Below are 17,081 nucleotides of genomic sequence, written 5' to 3' on the forward strand. Positions count from 1 at the left end.
GGAACTTAAATTATTGCGCGTGAAACATTTAGTTTAGCATGGTACTTTTCGATCATTCGATAGAATGGGAAAGCAATTAATCAAACGTGAATTCATTTATAAAAATGATCAATATTAATGTAATCTTCTGTCATTCATATCGGAAAAATGATTCATCATCTCAATGTAGAAGATTCTTGTTGGTACGAGATCATACTGAGAATATGTTTCATGTTATCATAATTATTTCTGATTGTTTCAGTATCATTAAAAATGTTGAAATTGTCATATACTGGCTTATACAAGACTTACTGCAGCCTCTGAAAAGTTTCAAAAATCAATTTGAATTAATCCGTTGTTAAACAGGAAACATCAATGTAACTCCAGGTATACCGATGCAAAACAACAAAACAGCTTATTCACTCAAAACAAATAGCTTCATTCTTTTGTGAAAAGCTTCCTACAAATTTAAAAACATTTTATATACTGTTTCTATCCAAATTGGAATAATATGAAATAAATGAAATAAAGAATCTCGATAAACAAAATTGTTTGATGCTGTATGAAGAAGGTGGTGTTGTTGGCAGCGTCAATGATGGCATCAAATTAAAATATGTTACATTTACAAAACTGCTAATTATTATTATTAGTTCTCAACTATTATTATTGTTGCTACTATCACATCAATGTAAAAGTATGTTCCATATTTTGTGCGACAGATTTCCCCCAATTATTTATTTTTTTTATTTTTAAGAGTGAATTCTTAATGGCTCACAAACACGATCGGTAGTTCGTTCAGTTTTCTAGGACAGTGTAACGCACTTATCTGTCCATCAAGCACATGTACGGCATATGGGCAGTAATCTCTACTTATCGTGAGTCACGATAAGAGATTATTTTTTTCGCAAGATGGAACATGGCGTATCATTATTATTAATATCGTGAACAATATAACAACGCGACGTCTTCGTACTTTATTGCGTACTTGCAATCAGCCGGAGAATTTTTCCACGGAAGAAGGTCCAAAAAAAATCGGTGTACATTGCGATAAATTACATAATTCTCTTTAGATTGCAATGTATAGGGTGTCGGAGAACAAACATCGCTGAAAAGGATTTAACGCATTAAACAAATAAAGTGTTTCACGGATTGTAGTTGGAAGAGCAATTATTCGAAACTGATTTCCCTTAGAATTAAATATATAGATTAAGTCCAATGAGAACTCTTCCGTTATCGATGCCACATTTCTCGTATCGTAAATTTCTGAATAGAATTTATTTATTCCATTTTGTAATTGGTCGACACGAGCTGCTTATCGAAACGATATATTTGGAATCATCATTGTTATGATTATTTCACCCATAAGACGCAACGCGTCCTCTAAATCTCACGATATCGAATTCGAGCAGCGAGAAACATTGAAATCCGTCTCTAACTAACGAAAAATCCGAATTCAGACTAAACAACGCGGCGACTTCTCGATCGAAGATTATTTATTACAATTCCCCGGTTATATCATCGTAGAACACGCATGGCAATTGCAGGAATTGGAACTCGGTGATTTCACAATGCGACAGGGCCTGCGATTAAATAATTTATTAACATAAAATTAATCGTACAACCATAATGACAACAAATGACAACAAATGGATACAAGAGTGTACGCTCATGAGCTACGAATGTCCGTTGCCCTTCTCGTTCACACACAGGACACGTGAATGCTCGCGGACGAAACAATGAAACAACCGAATGGCGAAATAATTAACCGGCCGATGATTCGAGTAGAGGTGATAGTGACGAGATTATGTTTCAATGACTCATGCTCCGTTACTGTAATCGAACGATCCGAGAAGAGATTCGAATCCCACGTAACATTAATATAAACAATCGTTACCTCAATTTCATAAAAAACCATAATATTGTCCATTTATACTTCCACCTCTGTATACTTCCCATAAACATCGACACAAATACAGAATATAAACTCGAGCAAAAATGTCGAAGTCATTCGAAATCCCGAATAAACATTATTTCCTAAAGACAAATGGATTGTATTTATTCTAATACGAGGCGAGCAATGGTTGCTTATAGTACGGATCTTTTACGAAATATCACATTTCCTTGTTGCATGTTAACGAAAGTAAATCTTACATCGAGAATTATCGAAATATTTATACAATTGTATAAAAAGAAATTAATCGTTCCTGTATCCTAAAGGTTGACATTGTTTCCTGGGCTCGCCAAAAATCGCGATTGATAGCGGTCTGATATCAGACCGGTATCAGCGTCAACCGGCTCGATCACGCAACGCTTGATCTTAACCGTTCGATTACAACACCGCAGCCTTATCGATAACGTAGCTTCTTGCGCGCGTGTACCCAGTATCATTTCGTAAGAATTAAACCGACGGTCGTGCAGACACGACCGAAATTTTAGGCGTGGAAACCACCCTTACGAAGTTCCTTAGAGAACTTGTATTTGCGTGAACTCAGAGCACGATGTCTTTGCTCAGTTTTCAATTTTTCAAGATTTTTCTTCTATTTCGTGTTGTATCGTCCGGTCTTCTTGCGTGGACTACTCTTTTTATCTTGATGATGAGGCGCCTGGTCCTTCGAATTTGAGCCCCGAAGGTGCGCCGGTACGTTTGGTTTTTGATTCGGTTTCTGGTGACGCTTTTCGGTGGCTACGCCATTGGTGACCTCTTGCTTCGGTGTTGGTGGCGGCGGTGGTGGCGGTGCTGCTGTTACTGCTTGATAATGAATAGTATTTGTATCAGTATATTCGTTGTTAATATGTTGATAAAAAATTAAAATTGAATTAGTTGAATTAAAGTTAAAATTGAAAATTGTGTATTTCATAGTGTAATAATTGACAGTAAATTCTATAAACTTTTTTTTTATAAAGAATGCGTAATTTGTAATTCATTATTTTAGATTACCTGGAGACGTTTCTGTCAAGCAGGAATTTTTTTCTCCGTTGATAAAATCGTTCGATACGTGTTTGTCGGCCTGTGTTTGGGATTCTACAAAGACAGAAACATTAATTATCTCGATTAATATCCTCTGCCATGACAACATGTACAAAACTGATGAAAGCAACGTTACTGTCACTGCAAAGACAATTGCACTTAACTTGTGACACCGACTTTCTCGATATAAAAGACAAATCTGGCGACGAGCAATGCCTTGCCGCTAAGACAGAACTCGGAAAACCAACCCCAATTTGTTCATAAGCTCCAAGCAGATCCAGACTGCAGATTTTATGCATTTTTAACCCTTCAAATTATTCATCGAGTCGACAGGTCTCAAATCCTGTTCTCACAAGTCGAACCGGAAAAATGATTTGCATAAACATCCGCAGCCTACTCGTGGCATCGTACGCTTGCCTCTAACATTATAAATTATTTTACTTTACTTTCTATGACAGAAGAGAATATTATGAATATCGGGGCAAGGCGAAATCGAGAGATTAAACAATTGACCTGAGAGAATCTTCTTTATTCTGTCGCTTCTTAAACTTGACGGCGTACTTTCATAAGTAAGACTCCGTAAACCTAACACTGGTAATCTTATGGTAATCGTCTGAGAAACGATTTTGTGCGTTGCTTGTAGAATCATACAAACTATTATAGACAATATTTAGTTCGGATTTGATTTCAGTTCGATGCTTCTCTGCGTCTCGATTTGAAGTAGAGAGCGAAAAGTGAACCTCGTCAGCTGGAAGAGTGACGCACCGGTTTCAAATGGCTACAAAACGATTTACACCGGTGTATCACTTGTCCAGCATTGGGGCGAGTAAAATGGCTCATCCTCATCCTCATCGAATTCCATTGCTGACGAGTAGACGGACTCACCCGGACTGTCGACACGATCCACGCCCATCGCCATCTCTTCCTTCGTTTCCTGGTCGCTCGTTTCCTGAAATTTGTCAACGTAACGAATAAAACGATTTTCTTTCTTACACCCGTTTGTACGCAATCTATCTTAAAAGTCTTAAACTATCTTAAAAATATTAAAAATTTGTCGATCTACAAATTAATTCTTAAATGTTAAGGGTAAGTTACTATGTAGTTATTTACTTCTTTTCAATATTAATGATAGATTAAGTAAGCAGTTATTGTTTTTATTTTTCAAACGAATGAATTATTGATCTTCGGGGAAATTTGCTAGAAATAATATGTATTTAAGTATTAAACGATCACATTCTTTTGTCTTTATATTTCTTTTCCCTCAATTTCATCAGCAGGAAAGAACTATAGTCAGTCGAACTTATCGCTACTTCAAGATGGCGGACACTCGAGCCTCCTTATCGTGTCTAATTCGTTCCGTCGTAATTTATCCAGGATATCGTCCAGGAATTATCATAGATTCTTCTCGAATTAATGTTCCTTTTATTATTGTTATTATAATTGTGATCAGCATTTCTCTTGTTACATACTTTTAAAATGCACGATTAATCGAAATTATCGTCGTTGACGAGACTTTGCCCAGAGATTATTAAAACTCTCCGAGAGTTTTCTCATCAATAATTACAAGTTTTGATGTGATATCGTAGAAAGTAAAATTTTCCGAACATCCAAATCGTTCACGTAGTTCGCATAAAAAATTTTTTACGAATTTAATACGGAGTCAACGCGTTTAACATGAAGTACACGTAATGTGAAAGGAGAACAGCTGCGAAGATCGTGTTTACCTTATTCACGGGACGCTCGTTTGACCTTTCTTTCAATTCGTTCAGCATTTCTTCAGCCTGTTTCTTAACGTCTTCCAATTCGGACAACGAAACGATCTTCTCCACTTCGTCTGCGCTGCTCGACGAGCTGGATTCCGAGGTACAGTCGGCGGGCTGAAAAATGATTTCTACGTCAACGAGGAATTGAAAAATTTCAAATAATATTCAACAGAAAATACAAAAACTCCTTTAGCACGTACATCAGGTGAATGACATATCTTTCAAAGTAAAGGATTAATTTTTGATCATCAATTTGTTTAGTTCACTTACATTGAAATCGGAGTCTTGCGTACTGTCTATCGAGGCATATCTGTTGATCTTCGATGGCAGGCTTTCGTTCTCAGACTCATCAGTGCTGTCTGAGTCCATACTCACTTTAGAGAATTTGCGTTTCGGTTCTGTGTGCATAGGACTTCCGGCGGATTCTGTGGTCGAATTTTGGTCTGGGGTTATTGCCTGTAATATGCGGATTATTAATTATTTTTTACTGAACTCGATCATCTGTATTTTACACCTTTAAATGTGGACTCTTTAATATCACAAGTATATACAGTCAGCATTCGAACGCGATGCATGCTTAGACATAACAAATGTTTCGTAATTTGCTTACATGCTAAATATTTTGTCAATTTTAGTGCATCTATGCACCACGAATGCAACGTGTTTCAACAGATGGTAATGTACGGTGTACAATCTTTCTAACAATAATTTATTTCTTACCAGGTTGCTCAAATACTTTCGTTGCTAACTGTACTTGCATGTATTCTTAAAAATCTTGAAAACTTCAAACCACATTACACTAAAGGCACTTCCCCTCTGCATTCCGATAATTGATTTTAATTAACCGATGGACATGCACAATGTGATTACAAGCTAATTTCACTTACCGTTTCGAGATCCGAGCCGGTTATACGAATTTTAGTGGGCGGTGGGGACGGCGATAACTTAGACGAGTCCAAGCAAGACAACGTCGACAGTGTCAATCTTATGGATTTGATCAGGGCCTTCTTGGCCTCGATCATCGTCAACCTCTTGTCCTACATCCATCACCGAGACTATTATCGTGCTAAGTTTAATCAACTGTCTAAGGATCGACGGTGTCGGAGAGGATAGAATCTACAAAATCTATTGGAATTCTTTTAAAACTGACCAATAAAGGAGTGCCATTAGTTAAACACTACGGACATCTACGAACCGATCTCTGTTTAACTACATTTTTCTTTTTCAAGCAAACGTACTGGGTCCAGGAGTGTCTAGGTATAAACAGGTATACACGACGGAGAACGATAAAAGAAACACGGCGAATGGAATTTAAAATTGCTAATATACCTTGTTGCACGTCTTACGCCTCGATGATTTCACCGCCTTCAAATTCAGCGCTCTTAAACGCCTGCGACCCTTTTGCACGATTTTCACCTGTGGGTTGGACATACGAATCAGATGAAAGAGCAGTGTACTTCAATTAAGATTAATTTATCTTTTAAACGGGAAAAGACACGTGCTTGAATTGCTCGGTGATGATTTTGGTATCGCAGTATCAATTAATATTTATAACGAATTATTTACCATTCCACTGGGTTGTATTTGAGGATAGCCCAAAATGAAAGCGCCCACGTTGAGTCCGCCTCTGATCATCCGTAAGATGATCAAACTTGGTAAGAACAGGATCCAAGGTAAAGGTCTGACCAATTCAATTTTCCCGAACACCTTTCCATTTTCCTCTATTTCGACACAGAGAAATTACTTAATCAATCAATGAATTATTGTGAATTATGAATTATTATGAATTATTATAAATTATTAAGAATTATGAATTTTTAGTTAAATTATTTAATGAATGACTCGATGAACATTTGATGAATCTTTTAAACACCAATACATCAATACTTCCAAGCAAACCAGTAATTACGTTATTCAAATATCTATTCCTATTTCTGAATTACCAGCGCTGATTTCATGGGACGGCAGGCTCCATTGCGCCGACTTCTCCACGACCCACAGGAAAGAATCGATCAGTCTGAAGAACGACAGACCCACAGACGTTTGCGACATCGTAACGATCATCGACTCGACCCATCCTATCATACCTTCCGATCTCTGCGTCGCTACCTGATGATTATACAACGAATTACACCAAAGAAACAATGAATAATCGCAGAAAATACAGTATTTCGACACTCACGGCGGCCGTAGACTCTTCTTTCTCCATGTTCGAAGTCGATCTGGAAACGAAGACGCAAGTGAAGCAACGTAAATAACAGGGGAAAAATATATCTTCGATTATTTTCAAATATTTGAGGAAAATATTTCGGTGAGCATTGAGATATCGTCTTTTTTCGTGATCTCCTGTGATAACTCGAGTTCAACGACATTGTACAGGGGGCGGGCCACATGACCCCAGCTGCAGGGAGTGAGAAATCGTGTGGTGATCCAACTTCCTATTATTTTTCGAGGAAGGTCCCCGGTTTCTGCTTACTCGGGGAAGACGACAGCACCGATTAAAGAACGAACGAAATGCGACGTGCCGCCTCCCCCCCCCCCCCTTGCCGTCCTTTATCACGCCAGCAATGCGGAACGCGTGAAAATGAGTCGATCCATCGAAGACCCATAAATCCTGGCCGCCAATTCATTCGCTGTGGCTCGAACACCGCGATGCACAGATAACTGCTCTATTTTTACACTTTGAAATGTTGCACTATCGAGCAGTTTTTGCTTCCAACGGCAGGAATCGCGGCGCCGACGCCTCCATTAGTCATCAACGTCTGGTCCTTCTAGTTTGATTCATTTGATTAACAACTGACCCAAGTGCCATACAAGTTTCTCGAAAATCACGATATGTCAAAAATGATAGATCGTATTCAGAAACGATTTAAATGCGAGAATATTTTACTCAATAGAAAGAAAGAACGAAGGACGGAGATGAAGTTCCATTAACGCGTTATCTCGTCGTCAACACCATGAAAAAGGTTAAACCTAATCAGGAGTAACAGGAGACACTTCTTTTTAGTTAATTTCGATACAGTGTTGCCGTCGAAGAGATAAGGAGACGTTTATTTTTATAAATAAATATAGAAATGATGGAAGTGCTACTTCCGTGAAAGTGGGGGAGAGAGAGGCTGGCTGACCTGTGACACGAACCTACTAACATTTTCGACTTTGTTCTTCCCGGACAGTTCGTTGGCGGGTTCACGCGAATAAAATTCTCCTCCGCAATAAATCGGTAATAAATGAACAATAAGAAATGCAGCGGTGATAATCCGCTATCGAGAAGGCATGACCTCGTCGTATCACTTGGACCGCAGAAACTCCCATGATGAAGTGTCCCCGCTGCGAAACGCCACGCACAGTGGCGAGTAAAAAGAATTTTTTTGTCGTATGCTTTCTGATCAACGTATCTTCTATTGACAATTATAAACTGCACGTTGGGCAACTTTTGTCACATTTTGTATCGCATTATTAATGTTTAAACACTTGAACTGGACCGATTGGGGAAAAGAAGAAAGCCGAGAAATTTCGGTAATTATATTTCGTCCATTCAAAATCATCGATCTAAACATTCCTCCGATTAAACAAAGCTGGGAGTAATAAGTTAAAGGAAGATACGTTGATCAAGACAAACGGGTACACGTGCACTCGGTGAACTGTTCGATTTTCTGCTAAACCTACTTTGCATCGGAGAACCTAGTTCACTCAGGCGATGATTTTATTGTTCTTGCCGTGAATTACTTTATCATTCTTATGCGGCTCATCGACAAGTGTAAAAATATCTCGAGAACTGTGAAAATTTATAAGTATAGTACTGATTGGTATATGCGATACAATTTGATTGACAAATTGCACGTAGTAAGATATAAACATTGAATAAGATAGTAAGACGGTCAATCATGTATTATTTACTATAGAATAGTATGACTTATAATAACAAAACAATAAAGATCAACTTTCCAATGAAACTGAAAAACTACTGATAGTCAACAATTACAAGGACGCAACCCCAAAATTCCACAAATCTAAGTCCTTACCTCGTTCGAGCTAATTAATTCCAAGCTTTGGCGCAGACATTATAGTCGCACTTTCTTTTGAATAGCGGCAGTTTCAAACTCCGTTACAGTTACTCTAATTGTCTTCCGTAGTACTTCCAAACATTCTCCCCTAGGTTATTTGATACAAACTTCGCTCTCAGCGCACGTCACAGATCAAAGAGAAGTAACAGAAATTAGAAAACCAGTTCATTCACAGAAGAAAATTCTATCGGCGAGGCCTGGACGAGCCAATAAACAAACAACAAGAAAAGTAGCGGCAATAATGTCGCTATCGGGAAGACGTGACCCGGTGTTATCCGCCGGAGCGCAAAGAAACACTTGTAAAGAACGGACACGTAACGCGAAATAAAAATTGTTTCTTCGCGCGTCGTTGCGGAAACAACGATATAAACGCTGCTGATTGACGAGGGGCAATCACAGAGACCACGTGAAACTCGAACAGAGTACTTGTTTCTTTCTTTTCAAGTCGCAAGAAAAATATTAGGGTCTACCAGACACTGCTCTACCTATCGAAGAAAAGAATCTCCACTTTGTTAATTAAAGGGTGAAAGAAAAAAATACGAGACTCACCGAAAGTTGGTCATGATAATATCGGTACACGATGCTCGCTCGCAACGTACTGCGCTTGAGGAAGCTACGCAGGAGTTTTTCTGTTGTTTAGGTCGGCAAGGGCGAACGTTAACAGCAGAACGAACTTGTTCAACGTAAACCGCCTTATTCGAAGCATCCAATGAGAGTTTCGACGTGATTTCTAAATCCTGCGGAATGGTTTCCAAACGTAAATTAAAGACGGAACGATTCGCAAATGAAATAACTCGTCGGCCGCTATGTTCAATCTAGAGCGATCAACCGATTCAGTGAAAATAAAATATGAGAATTGAGCAAATAATTCAACTCTTCTAAACCGTCCAATCGTTTTTCCCTTTTTTCAGAAAATCGATCGAGACAGACAACATTCACCGAAATGAACATTTAACAAAACCACACTTAACAAAGCTAATTTCCGTTCAATTTTCACAAGTCATCCATTAAAATTTCCAACGATCTTCACAGTTCAATTATTCCCGAACACCAGAAAGACCGTAGAAACAGACTTCTAGATCCTCGGAACATCAGCGGCGAACGCGTTGCGTTACAAAGAATCATCCTCCGCGCCGGAAGAATTTCAAGGAACAGAGAAACGTACGGAACGATTTCAACAGAACCACCTCGATCCATAACACCGGCACACAGGCGTAGCGACTACTGGTTGGGCAGAGACTAACATGATCAAGACCCCATGGGAGACGCGTCTCGCGAAGCCGTACGATCACCCAAACACGATCGACGAATAACTGGTAACTGGCCGTGCGCGCGGTATCACGCCGGAGACCGCAAGATCGAGATCGTAAAACTAACGTGTTATATAATCACGCGGAATATATAATGCTGACACGCTTCCGGCTGTCCCGTCAAGTCACGTCTCCGCTGAAACCGCGACGCAAATCGATCAAGATGACAAACGATCTTGACGCGTTCGCCGGGATGCCTCACTTGAGCTCAGCAACGAGGGAGACCGATCGGGTTGCTGGATACCAGAGGAGTCGCACGCTACCTGCCAGCGATCCTCAGGTTCAAGGGAAGACCGGTGAACTCGGAACACCACAGGGGAGTTGTCACGTGCCGGTCACTGCAGCGACTGGCATCGGAAAAGCGTCGCACAGTGGGGTACTTGTCTGATCTGTGCAAAATTGAAGGTTTAAATCGACTTTTCACAAAAAAATATGAGAATTTACTTTAATAGTATACAATAATACGCAATTATATGGCAGAATAATAAATTTATTAATATAAATTAAAAACAGCTGAGTATAAGATTATTCAAAAATATGTACTCATATATCATATGTTATATAACATGATGTAATATATAGTAATACAATATATAATACATAAACAAAAATCAAAAATAATATATAATTGTTTAGTATACTGATTTTCAGAAAATTCTCTGTACTATTGACCAAAGTCAAAGAATCACAATAAGTCTATTGAAAGTGACATAAAAAAAGAAAAAAATTTGTTTCAATGTATTGTACCTAAATTACCGTAGAAAGTAGTAGGGCGAAGCTAACTGACAAAGAACGGGGACAGCTATAAAGCGTTACTGTTTCACAAAAATGAAGGGGGGTAGGGAGAAACGTTCATTCGCGGTGCTCGGCCCGACAGTAATGGCGGAATTAGATTCGGTACGTTCTGGTACCTGACCAACCCGCGAGCTGAGTTGGAGCATGCGGCCGCGTGCCCATGCTCCATTACATTTCTAAAACATAAGGCAACTAGGCCAACATTAATAACTATAGGTACATACCAGCTACCTTCTACTCAGCAACTTAGCTACCAGCCACGTAGCACTTTAGGTACCTGCCACATAGCAACTTAGCAACACTACTACATATCGACTTAGCTAACTTGGTTCTTACCAACTTAGCTACCTTGGAACGTACTAATTTAGCTACCTTGGCACTTAGCAATTTGACTACCATATGACATACCGTACAACTTACCAGTGATGAGATCCCTGGTCGAGGTCTCATCGGGACGAAAGCCACATCCGGCAGACCAATGGCAAGGACTGGATAACATTGGCCGAACATCAGTCTAGACTATAGAATGCAGGTTTCCAAACTGGAAAACTTGGATTCCGACGGGCAGAATTGCCGGAAAGGCAAGGGGCAGCCATCTGCCATAGCACTGATGGGACTACGGGTCCAGGGCTATGACACATCGGGAAGAAAGCTATATCCGGCTGACCAAAGGGAAAGTCGGGATACCTTTGGTTTAAAATGAGTCTAGACTATAGAATGCAGGTTTCCAAACTGGAAAACTTGGATTCCGACGGGCAGAATTGCCGGGAAGGCAAGAGACAGCCATCTGACTTAGCACTGATGGGACTCCGGGTCCAGGTCCAGGTCTCATCGGGACAAAAGGTATATCCGGCTGACCAAAGGGAAAGTAGGGATACCTTCGGTTTAAAATGTGTCTAGACTATAGAATCCAGGTTTCCAAACTGGAAAACTTGGATTCCGGCGGGCAGAATTGCCGGGACGGCCAGACACAGCCATCTGACTTAGCACTGATGGGCGTTCGGGTCCAGGTCCAGGTCGCATCGGGGCAAAAGGTATATCCGGCTGACCAAAGGGAAAGTCGGGATACCTTCGGTTTAAAATGAGTCTAGATTATAGAATCCAGGTTTCGAAACTGGAAAACTTGGATTCCGGCGGGCAGAATTGCCGGGACGGCCAGAGACAGCCATCTGACTTAGCACTGATGGGCGTCCGGGTCCAGGTCTAGGTCTCATCGGGACAAAAGGTATATCCGACTGACCAAAGGGAAAGTCGGGATACCTTTGCGTTAAAATGAGTCTATAGTATAGAATCCAGGTTTCCAAACTGGAAAACTTGGATTCCGACGGGCAGTATTGCCGGGAGGGCAAGACGCAGCCATCTGACTTAGCACTGATGGGACTCCGGGTCCAGGCCTAGGTCTCATCGGGACGAAAGCTACATCCGGCTGACCAGTGGGAAGGTCGAGATACCTTTGGTTTAAAATGTGTCTAGGCTATAGAATTCAGGTTTCCAAACTGGAAAACTTGGATTCCGGCGGGCAAAATTGCTGGGAACGCAAGAGGCAGCCATCTGCCTTAGCACTGATGGGACTCCGGGTCCAGGTCCAGGTCTCATCGGGACAAAAGGTATATCCGGCTGACCAAAGGGAAAGTCGGGATACCTTCGGTTTAAAATGAGTCTAGATTAGAGAATCCAGGTTTCCAAACTGGAAAACTTGGATTCCGGCGGGCAGAATTGCCGGGAAGGCAAGAGGCAGCCATCTGCCTTAGCACTGATGGGACTCCGGGTCCAGGTCCAGGTCTCATCAGGACAAAAGGTATATCCGGCTGACCAAAGGGAAAGTCGGGATACCTTTGGTTTAAGATGTGTCTAGGCTATAGAATCCAGGTTTCGAAACTGGAAAACTTGGATTCCGGCGGGCAGAATTGCCGGGACGGCCAGAGACAGCCATCTGACTTAGCACTGATGGGCGTCCGGGTCCAGGTCTAGGTCTCATCGGGACAAAAGGTATATCCGACTGACCAAAGGGAAAGTCGGGATACCTTTGCGTTAAAATGAGTCTATAGTATAGAATCCAGGTTTCCAAACTGGAAAACTTGGATTCCGACGGGCAGTATTGCCGGGAGGGCAAGACGCAGCCATCTGACTTAGCACTGATGGGACTCCGGGTCCAGGCCTAGGTCTCATCGGGACGAAAGCTACATCCGGCTGACCAGTGGGAAGGTCGAGATACCTTTGGTTTAAAATGTGTCTAGGCTATAGAATTCAGGTTTCCAAACTGGAAAACTTGGATTCCGGCGGGCAAAATTGCTGGGAACGCAAGAGGCAGCCATCTGCCTTAGCACTGATGGGACTCCGGGTCCAGGTCCAGGTCTCATCGGGACAAAAGGTATATCCGGCTGACCAAAGGGAAAGTCGGGATACCTTCGGTTTAAAATGAGTCTAGATTAGAGAATCCAGGTTTCCAAACTGGAAAACTTGGATTCCGGCGGGCAGAATTGCCGGGAAGGCAAGAGGCAGCCATCTGCCTTAGCACTGATGGGACTCCGGGTCCAGGTCCAGGTCTCATCAGGACAAAAGGTATATCCGGCTGACCAAAGGGAAAGTCGGGATACCTTTGGTTTAAGATGTGTCTAGGCTATAGAATCCAGGTTTCCAAACTGGAAAACTTGGATTGCGGGGGGCAGAATTGCCGGGACGGCCAGACACAGCCATCTGACTTAGCACTGATGGGCGTTCGGGTCCAGGTCCAGGTCTCATCGGGACAAAAGGTATATCCGGCTGACCAAAGGGAAAGTCGGGATACCTTTGCTTTAAAATGAGTCTATAGTATAGAATCCAGGTTTCCAAACTGGAAAACTTGGATTCCGACGGGCAGAATTGCTGCGAAGGCAAGGGACAGTCATCTGATTTAGCACTGATGGGACTCCGGGTCCAGGTCCAGGTCTCATCGGGACAAAAGGTATATCCGGCTGACCAAAGGGAAAGTCGGAATACCTTTGGTTTAAAATGAGTCTAGACTATAGAATGCAGGTTTCCAAACTGAAAAACTTGGATTCCGGCGGGCAGAATTGCCGGGACGGCCAGACACAGCCATCTGACTTAGCACTGATGGGCGTTCGGGTCCAGGTCCAGGTCTCATCGGGACGAAAGCTATATCCAGCTGACCAAAGGGAAAGTCGGGATACCTTCGGTTTAAAATGTGTCTAGACTATAGAATCCAGGTTTCCAAACTGGAAAACTTGGATTCCGACGGGCAGAACTGCCGGGAAGGCAAGAGGCAGCCATCTGCCTTAGCACTGATGGGACTCCGGGTCCAGGTCCAGGTCTCATCGGGACAAAAGGTATATCCGGCTGACCAAAGGGAAAGTCGGGATACCTTCGGTTTAAAATGAGTCTAGATTAGAGAATCCAGGTTTCCAAACTGGAAAACTTGGATTCCGGCGGGCAGAATTGCCGGGAAGGCAAGAGGCAGCCATCTGCCTTAGCACTGATGGGACTCCGGGTCCAGGTCCAGGTCTCATCAGGACAAAAGGTATATCCGGCTGACCAAAGGGAAAGTCGGGATACCTTTGGTTTAAGATGTGTCTAGGCTATAGAATCCAGGTTTCCAAACTGGAAAACTTGGATTGCGGGGGGCAGAATTGCCGGGACGGCCAGACACAGCCATCTGACTTAGCACTGATGGGCGTTCGGGTCCAGGTCCAGGTCTCATCGGGACAAAAGGTATATCCGGCTGACCAAAGGGAAAGTCGGGATACCTTTGCTTTAAAATGAGTCTATAGTATAGAATCCAGGTTTCCAAACTGGAAAACTTGGATTCCGACGGGCAGAATTGCTGCGAAGGCAAGGGACAGTCATCTGATTTAGCACTGATGGGACTCCGGGTCCAGGTCCAGGTCTCATCGGGACAAAAGGTATATCCGGCTGACCAAAGGGAAAGTCGGAATACCTTTGGTTTAAAATGAGTCTAGACTATAGAATGCAGGTTTCCAAACTGAAAAACTTGGATTCCGGCGGGCAGAATTGCCGGGACGGCCAGACACAGCCATCTGACTTAGCACTGATGGGCGTTCGGGTCCAGGTCCAGGTCTCATCGGGACGAAAGCTATATCCAGCTGACCAAAGGGAAAGTCGGGATACCTTCGGTTTAAAATGTGTCTAGACTATAGAATCCAGGTTTCCAAACTGGAAAACTTGGATTCCGACGGGCAGAACTGCCGGGAAGGCAAGAGGCAGCCATCTGCCTTAGCACTGATGGGACTCCGGGTCCAGGTCCAGGTCTCATCGGGACAAAAGGTATATCCGGCTGACCAAAGGGAAAGTCGGGATACCTTCGGTTTAAAATGAGTCTAGATTAGAGAATCCAGGTTTCCAAACTGGAAAACTTGGATTCCGGCGGGCAGAATTGCCGGGAAGGCAAGAGGCAGCCATCTGCCTTAGCACTGATGGGCGTTCGGGTCCAGGTCCAGGTCTCATCGGGACAAAAGGTATATCCGGCTGACCAAAGGGAAAGTCGGGATACCTTTGCTTTAAAATGAGTCTATAGTATAGAATCCAGGTTTCCAAACTGGAAAACTTGGATTCCGACGGGCAGAATTGCTGCGAAGGCAAGGGGCAGTCATCTGATTTAGCACTGATGGGAATCCGGGTCCAGGTCCAGGTCTTATCGGGACAAAAGGTATATCCGGCTGACCAAAGGGAAAGTCGGGATACCTTCGGTTTAAAATGAGTCTAGATTATAGAATCCAGGTTTCCAAACTGGAAAACTTGGATTCCGACGGGCAGAATTGCTGGGAAGGCAAGAGGCAGCCATCTGCCTTAGCACTGATGGGACTCCGGGTCCAGGTCCAGGTCTCATCGGGACAAAAGGTATATCCGGCTGACCAAAGGGAAAGTCGGGATACCTTTGGTTTAAGATGTGTCTAGGCTATAGAATCCAGGTTTCCAAACTGGAAAACTTGGATTGCGGGGGGCAGAATTGCCGGGACGGCCAGACACAGCCATCTGACTTAGCACTGATGGGCGTTCGGGTCCAGGTCCAGGTCTCATCGGGACAAAAGGTATATCCGGCTGACCAAAGGGAAAGTCGGGATACCTTCGGTTTAAAATGAGTCTAGATTAGAGAATCCAGGTTTCCAAACTGGAAAACTTGGATTCCGGCGGGCAGAATTGCCGGGAAGGCAAGAGGCAGCCATCTGCCTTAGCACTGATGGGACTCCGGGTCCAGGTCCAGGTCTCATCAGGACAAAAGGTATATCCGGCTGACCAAAGGGAAAGTCGGGATACCTTTGGTTTAAGATGTGTCTAGGCTATAAAATCCAGGTTTCCAAACTGGAAAACTTGGATTGCGGCGGGCAGAATTGCCGGGACGGCCAGACACAGCCATCTGACTTAGCACTGATGGGCGTTCGGGTCCAGGTCCAGGTCTCATCGGGACAAAAGGTATATCCGGCTGACCAAAGGGAAAGTCGGGATACCTTTGCTTTAAAATGAGTCTATAGTATAGAATCCAGGTTTCCAAACTGGAAAACTTGGATTCCGACGGGCAGAATTGCTGCGAAGGCAAGGGGCAGTCATCTGATTTAGCACTGATGGGACTCCGGGTCCAGGTCCAGGTCTTATCGGGACAAAAGGTATATCCGGCTGACCAAAGGGAAAGTCGGAATACCTTTGGTTTAAAATGAGTCTATAGTATAGAATCCAGGTTTCCAAACTGGAAAATTTGGATTCCGACGGGCAGAATTACCGCGAAGGCAAGGGGCAGTCATCTGATTTAGCACTGATGGGACTCCGGGTCCAGGTCCAGGTCTCATCGGGACGAAAGCTACATCCGGCTGACCAGTGGGAAGGTCGGGATACCTTTGGTCGAAAATGAATCTGGACTATGGGATCCTGGTTTAGAAAGTATAGCTCATGCTTGAAAAAATGAGGACACGATATTTGAATCCTGTTAAACGTTTATTACCTCATTGGTTTCCAAATTTTGAAGCACATCCGCGCCATGACCGCATATACGCACATAAAGAGCAATGAACGTTAGGGTAAGTTGAAAGGCGGTGAATCTTTCGTTTTTAGGAGAGTGACACTTAACGCGTATACACGTGCTTAATTGAAACGATAATAACAATAAAATAGACGCATTTACTTACTAAATAGGTTGGATTCTTAAGAATCTAAGTTTTGTGACACAATCTTTCTTCGTGTAATTGAACCGACG

At 42.7% G+C, this 17,081-nt stretch overlaps 1 protein-coding gene across 6 annotated transcripts; it reads right to left on the reverse strand.

The window, feature by feature from the left end:
* Positions 1–2,451: 2,451 nt before the first annotated feature.
* On the reverse strand, positions 2,452–10,471 carry LOC116429956 (uncharacterized). 6 transcript variants are annotated; one of them, XM_076365745.1, is made up of 12 exons: positions 10,348–10,471; positions 9,324–9,511; positions 6,893–6,932; positions 6,654–6,819; positions 6,277–6,431; positions 6,040–6,126; positions 5,598–5,747; positions 4,981–5,166; positions 4,672–4,824; positions 3,833–3,896; positions 2,918–3,001; positions 2,452–2,728 (listed from the first exon to the last, which is right to left on the reverse strand). In XM_076365745.1, the coding sequence occupies exons 2-12, from the start codon at positions 9,335–9,337 to the stop codon at positions 2,517–2,519; spliced, it is 1,311 nt and encodes a 436-aa protein (XP_076221860.1). In that variant the 5' UTR covers positions 9,338–9,511; positions 10,348–10,471; the 3' UTR covers positions 2,452–2,516. The 6 variants fall into 6 exon arrangements, with proteins under 6 accessions (XP_076221860.1, XP_076221861.1, XP_076221858.1 ...); XM_076365746.1 differs by lacking the exon at positions 10,348–10,471 and adding an exon at positions 9,940–10,333 and having other exon boundaries at positions 2,452–2,725; XM_076365743.1 differs by lacking the exon at positions 10,348–10,471 and adding an exon at positions 9,940–10,333.
* Positions 10,472–17,081: the final 6,610 nt, after the last annotated feature.

This window comes from Nomia melanderi, chromosome 3, assembly GCF_051020985.1.
Source record: "Nomia melanderi isolate GNS246 chromosome 3, iyNomMela1, whole genome shotgun sequence".
Taxonomy (NCBI): Eukaryota; Metazoa; Arthropoda; class Insecta; order Hymenoptera; family Halictidae; genus Nomia; species Nomia melanderi.

What these genes read in the sequence shown, in the direction of transcription:
- LOC116429956 (XM_076365745.1), bottom strand. An exon ending in GTCCCATGAAATCAGCGCTG is followed by an intron (nt 6,432 to 6,653) that starts GTAATTCAGAAA and finishes GTGTCGAAATAG; the next exon opens with AGGAAAATGGAAAGGTGTTC. An exon ending in GGATCGTGTCGACAGTCCGG is followed by an intron (nt 3,002 to 3,832) that starts GTGAGTCCGTCT and finishes CTGTCTTTGTAG; the next exon opens with AATCCCAAACACAGGCCGAC.